The 6,305-nt window shown below is 34.1% G+C and overlaps 1 protein-coding gene across 3 annotated transcripts; it reads left to right on the top strand.

Annotated features, from left to right (window-relative positions):
- Nucleotides 1-966: 966 nt before the first annotated feature.
- Nucleotides 967-5,931, top strand: LOC110860190 (kelch-like protein 41). Of its 3 annotated transcripts, none has more exons than XM_035860143.1 (5): nucleotides 967-1,067; nucleotides 1,157-1,350; nucleotides 1,411-1,533; nucleotides 1,592-1,674; nucleotides 1,743-5,931. In XM_035860143.1, the coding sequence occupies exons 2-5, from the start codon at nucleotides 1,180-1,182 to the stop codon at nucleotides 1,816-1,818; spliced, it is 453 nt and encodes a 150-aa protein (XP_035716036.1). In that variant the 5' UTR covers nucleotides 967-1,067; nucleotides 1,157-1,179; the 3' UTR covers nucleotides 1,819-5,931. The 3 variants fall into 3 exon arrangements, with proteins under 3 accessions (XP_035716036.1, XP_021964937.2, XP_035716037.1); XM_022109245.2 differs by having other exon boundaries at nucleotides 1,007-1,067; nucleotides 1,152-1,350; XM_035860144.1 differs by having other exon boundaries at nucleotides 1,007-1,067; nucleotides 1,152-1,350; nucleotides 2,473-5,930.
- Nucleotides 5,932-6,305: the final 374 nt, after the last annotated feature.

Here is a 6,305-nt window from a genome sequence, read left to right as displayed (position 1 = left end):
GAAAACTGTCCTAGTAGGGATGCTGGCACTGATTGAGGGAGAGATGGATTTTCTTACTAAAAGTTACCCTTCAAAGAAATTTTATTCTGGAAGCGACCTCCTGGAACAGAAATGGTCTGGATGGAGCTTTCTTGGTGGAGGTAGGAGTCCAGTGTCTAGAAGCATATCTCCCGTTCATCAAAGATTTAAAGCTCTGGTTCATTCTGGGATTTATTCAAGATTGAAAAGGGAAATGGCAAGAAATATGTGGAAGCAGAGACGACCAGTAGCAAATGATACATCCGACATTGTTTCATTTATGGGTATGAATGGAAGACTTGTGACAATTTTTATGATCTGCGGGGCTCTGTTTTCTGTAGCTATGATAGTTTTTTTGGCCGAAGTTTGTAATTACGCTTGGAAGTTTGTGTATTTAAATGTCTATCAGAGGTTCTATTCATGCCGAGGAAAATTGTAATTTCATCCTCATTTCAAATATAACAATTGTACAGAGAGTGGTAAAATGAAAATAAGAATAATAAAATAGACACAAACTAAATTAAAATTCAAGAGGTCCTCCTGGCAGTTTTGTTATCTTGTCCCAAATTATTTTATAATTAATGCATAAACAAAAATTTAAATCAAATTATTTCAGTGAAAGTGAAGTAAATTATGTCCATGAATCTAGCACGGTATGACTACTAATACTTTATTACAAATAGAAGCTGTTGTAAACGGACTCATTTATATTTATGACATAAAGCTCTCCATGCATGTGTTAACAAAGAAATTATGTATGCACATAATGCCAAAGTGGCATGACATTCATACAACATAACAGCGAGATGGAGAAAAAAGGCAGCAATCGGAGCAACCTTGTGGCATTTCGTAGTAATATTTCCAATGCAGGAGAGACCACGTTCCCAAGAAGGAATGGTCCATGGCTTATCGCAGGTTTTCTGCGTATTTGTATGCTGATTAGATAAAGGATGTCCTGTTGTGCCCATATTTAACTCATTGGAAAATTGTGAGTAGTCAAATAATATTTAACGATACAATATTCCAAAATTAAATTGGGGAAAATTTACGTAAGTGTTACGCTTTATTACTAATAAGAAGAGTTATTTCTGACATTTGTATTCCGTTAAATAATCTGCCATTTCTTTCGTTAGAATAGCTTAAAAGATTGATAAGCTCATAATGTCCGGGAACCGTCTGTCTTCTAAAAAACTCAATGGAAATAATACTTCTCAAGGGATGTTGCAACCAACATGGGAATGGACAAGAAGTCATGATGATCGGATATTAAGTTTACTTGAGACTGGGTTTCAAAGTGATTTGACCCTACACCTTGGATCAGAAGGGTTAAAGGTTTGTTTTATTTATAATGAAGTAATTAGCAACTAGCAATACACATTGGAAAATATTTAGGTTGCTGTCCACAGAATATTTCTCCAGGCCGGCTCTCCAGTGCTGAATGGCAAGATCAAGGCTTCAATAGAGGATCTGGTCATAGAAAATGTGGACAGTGGCATCTTCAAGATAATGCTAAAAGTAGAAAAAGATGCAGAAAATGATAACTATTTTTTCTATTTTTATTTTTTGAATGTAGTATTTGTACACTGGCAAGTCTGACGTGGAAATGGGCGATGCTCTACACTTAATGCAACTTGCGACGGAATATGATATCAAGGGGTAAGGGACGATTGCGCTACTGTGTTGAAGGGAGACTTGACTTGTAATAAATACTTTTACAAAAAAAGGACTCTTAGGTTCGACATCGCGATAAAAAGAAGAAAACAAGTTTATTGTAGGATAACAACTTTACCGAAATATTAACTATAATTAGCGAGTCTTGCAGTATTTGCTGAACCGCGGGCCAATTCCTCAACACTTTTTAATGACATATTTTTTAAATCTTCCAGTATGATTTTATTGGCGAGCTCATAAAATTTAAATATAAAATATGACAGTGACTTTACCATCCATTCACATACTCCACACGTAAATATATGGCTAATATTTGATTATGTGCATGTAATACATCAGGACTGTTTATACGAATACAAAAGATTCTTAGAAAGAACTTAATTTTTAAATGGCGCAGATTATGTTGGTACAAGTACATTTATATTATTTTCAAAACTAAGCTTTTACTGGTGATTCGTGAGTCCAGCAAATTGATTTAGAAGGAAAAGGAATGGATACGAAAAATTAACGTTGTATGGATAAAGGAGAAAATTGATAACAAACTTTTCCTTACTAAAATAATATAACCATGGAAAGCAATTGGCCCGCGGTTCAGCAAATACTGCAAGACTCGCTAATTATAGTTAATATTTCGGTAAAGTTGTTATCCTACAATAAACTTGTTTTCTTCTTTTTATCGCGATGTCGAACCTAAGAGTCCTTTTTTTGTAAAAGTATTTATTTCCTAGTTTTTATTCGGGTTTAATTTTTTGACATCACTTCACCTACCGTGTTTCTTTTTAGCTGGCCAAAGTCATTTTTACACTGGCCGGTGAAAACTGGCTAAAAGTAATCAATGACCAAAAGTGGCTGACTAAATAAATGAGAGCCTAAAAATCAGTATGGCTGATCCAGGGTGAATTTTTTAAAATTTAATTTCATATTCTTTAATTTGAAGTAACCAGAGACCTGTATGTCTGATTTCAAGGTTCTAGGAAAATATTTGAAAATCGTTATGGGTCACCCACAGGCAGTGTTCGACCAAGCAAAAAAGCGCTTTTTTGGAAAATTGCTTTTTTGCTTTAAAAAGCAGCTTTATTGCTTATCAAAATGAGATGCTTTATTGCTTTATTGCTTTTTTATGAAATTGGGGCGTTGCTAGACACTAGTTCAATTATATCCGGAAGTAGAAAGTTGACAAGCAAATGGAAATTATGAGAAAATGTTAAATTGATGTATCTATAATGTAGATTAAAAATTGATAAGTATTATAAATGTAGAATCTACATTTATAATACGTATCAATTTTGTGTAAATTACTTGTGACTTTGCTTTTTAAATGTTTGCACTTGAAAAATAATGAATGAATTTTAATTTCACGCACATAAATCTCTTTTCTTGCATTTTAAGATAAATAGATTTGAAAATATATATTTGAAATTACTTCTCGTAATTACTTCTCGAAAAGAAATTTGGATGATCATTGTGGTACAAATCTGTTGGAAAGATGGAGCTAAAGTCAATAAATCAATAAAGCAAAAAAAGCATAAAAAAGCAATAAAGCAGAAAAAAACAATAAAGCAAAAAGTATACGCTTGGTCCTGCTTTTTTGCTTTTTGTCGAACACTGCCCACAGGGGTACCTCCGGTTAGAAATTTTCCAAATTTCACTCCATATTCTTTCATTAGAAACCATTAATGACCTTGGTACCAAATTTCGGCTTTCTACGACCAATTTAAAATTTTGGTGATAATACTCCTACTTCTGTATGTATGACCCCCACCGGTCAACCGCTGGGCCAATTTGGCTAATCTTCGAACTTGGCTCGTAATTTTACCCCATAAAGATATGGTGGAAATTTCAACCAAATCGGATAAATTTAAAGAGAGTTATCGTATACGATAACTCTGGCCGTCTTATAAGACGGCCAGACATGACGGTTACATTAGCCCTGCCTCGCTCTAAAAATTTGTACATATTAAATTTAAAATTTAAATTATGAAAAATTTATAAAAAAATGAATGATCTAAACGCGAAAAAAAGTTGCAAAAAACTGGAATCCGAGGGGATTCGAACTCGGATCCCATGTGTTTAACCGCCTGTCCCAACACCACTGGACTACCATAACAACATGTATGTTCTACATTCATTTGCCCTCTTACTTCTAACTATAGACTGCTGTATAACTCGATAAAATCTTTAATTGGTCTATCACGTATTCAATAATAATCTTAGGTCCACATATGTTATAGATGAAAAATAGACTATATCTAGGACATTAATTTGTGAAATTATGGTAATTTAAAAGTTTAAATTTTTATCAGACATCAGCAATTTCAAAATTTCAAAATTCAATTTCTAGTAGAAAAACTAATAAATTTTGAAATTAGAAGAAAAATGAAATTAAGTTAGCCCACTGTGTAACTATTTTGCCTCTTCTCATTTTTCGATTAGACGCATCGTTTTGGCTGAAACCTTGTGAGAGTTTTCCAGCACCCACGCTGAATGCATATCTTATGCTTCGCAGGGCCCCACTTGAGCATATTCACATATGCTTTTTGAGACGGGGAAAGTTCATGGACACAGAGAAGGGAGCAAACTTGTAATGGAAAAGTAGACGATAAAATGGACAATGAATTCTTACGTGTCGAGGTCAACCCTCCCGTCCAACTTAATAAAGACGATGGTTGGATCAATATCTCGATTAGGTTTTCCGGTTACATCGGATATCACTCTGTCGGCCAAACCTTGGCCAACAGAATAAATACGAACGTATGTCCTAGATCCGGAAATAAGAATTTTGTAGCTAATTATAAAGATTTGTTTAAATCAAGTATGGCAGACAGTATGGGCATTGTCGACATTAAAAGACCTGATGGAGACAATCTTGCAGATAAGTACGGCATGATTGAGAAGTTGGAATTCGAGTTTGATTTTTAGTCTTGATATATCTGAAAGGGTTTGTTCGAAATAGTGTATGAAAATTTAAAAAAGTGGTATACCAGTCATAAAAATATAGTTATCGGATAAGTAGTTATTTTACAAATAAGTATTTGTATAAATTTGTGGAGATGGAAGGCTTTTAGTAAGTATGAATATAATGTATTGGCACATTTTAATCCGGTTTTTACGAAAAATATTTACAATTGCAATAAAATTAAAACAAATTTTACGAACACACAACAAGGTCAATTTAGCGGTTCCATCATATGCCCACTTCGTCGTATAAGTTTCATCAGAAACCATGAAATTTTGATTCACATCATAGAAATCTACGAATTTGAATTTCATCCCTAGGATGTTTCACATATTTTAAGTAACGCTAGTAAGTACCTTCATTTTTTCTATCAGGCAATTTATTGCAAATGCTAGAGTTTTAAAGATATAGCCCACCGATATCTGAAAGTACCCTATCTGAAATTTCGGATTTTGGCCTAGAAAAGGGGTGGGGTAATTGTTTTCAACGTTACCTTACTGATTTATTATTCTCCCATCATACCCATTAGAATAAAATAATAAAAAGGCTGGGCCAGAAATCGACTCTTATTTACCCTAGTCCTAAGTCCTAAGATACCTACACTCAAAGTGTAGGTATCTTTGTATGTCTACAGAAAGAAAATCGTTTTCCAGTAGCCGCGTGATTTGTAAATAAATCGAAATTTAATATTTACGTAACTCTGTCGATTTATCATTACAAATTTATTTTTGAAGGTGGACAAGGAAAATTCAGACGGATGAAAAGGTCCGCTCTATGGTCTTTCAGAAGAAAGCTTACCATTGTTTCAACAATTTCTATTTAAATATTATCTTTACATATACTGGATTGTGGCCATAGGTGACAGGAATCCAACAAGAACTGAAGTGCCATTAGATTCGTAGCAAATTGACGGATTTTTTCAGAATTTTTTGGAGGAGATGGCACCTTCCTGTAAGCTAGGATTGTACACATTATGCAGACCCATAAAACTAATGTGCAGTGAAGTTAAGGGGGAAATTATTCATGCATATTGTCCCAGATTTGTATTAAAGTCATGAAGGGAAGATGCGATTTAAAATGAATAACTATTCTGTGAAAGTCATGTAATGGTAAAGCTAGATAGCGGAACAAAGGCGGCAAATGGGATAATCTGGCGGCGAATCGTGGAAATATTTGCAGTGCAAGGATTCCTTGCAAGGAGACCACGTTTATTTAAATTGTATAAATTGATTGCTTTGAGTTTATATGGACGTAAAACATTGGCACATGGTTAAAATAAACCTGATTTTAAGTGAAACATTTGTAATGGTAATAAAATTATAATAAATTTAATGATCATAAACCAAGATCAATTTTATGAACATGGTTCCAGTATAAATGAAGGTCTTCGGTTGCAAAAGGTTCATAGTGACAACAAGTTTACACGGTGTTTACAGTATTGTGCATCAGTCGGTCATCGTGATATCTTTTTAATGCGGAAAGATAACCCCGCCAAATTTGAAGTGAGTATGGTCAGATAGTTTGCCCGTCGCAGTAAAAAAAAATTTGAAATCCGAGTCAAAATGACAATGTACTTGTCCCCTGAGTGTGAGGCATTGATAAGGGCCTTTTCCAAAGAAGGATTGTCCCAAAGACAAGTGTGTAAAAAATTAGAACGGAA

The sequence above is a fragment of the Folsomia candida genome, unplaced genomic scaffold (genome assembly GCF_002217175.1).
Source record: "Folsomia candida strain VU population unplaced genomic scaffold, ASM221717v1 Fcan01_Sc030, whole genome shotgun sequence".
NCBI lineage: Eukaryota > Metazoa > Arthropoda > Collembola > Entomobryomorpha > Isotomidae > Folsomia > Folsomia candida.
This window is presented reverse-complemented; position numbering and strand designations above follow the sequence as displayed.

Excerpts from the sequence above, each read along its gene's own strand:
- LOC110860190 (XM_035860143.1), top strand. The coding sequence starts at position 1,180 with ATGTCCGGGAACCGTCTGTCTTCTAAAAAACTCAATGGAAATAATACT. Across the intron at positions 1,351-1,410 it reads TTGGATCAGAAGGGTTAAAG|GTTGCTGTCCACAGAATATT; the intron begins GTTTGTTTTATT and ends GAAAATATTTAG. Across the intron at positions 1,675-1,742 it reads ACGGAATATGATATCAAGGG|GACTCTTAGGTTCGACATCG; the intron begins GTAAGGGACGAT and ends TTACAAAAAAAG.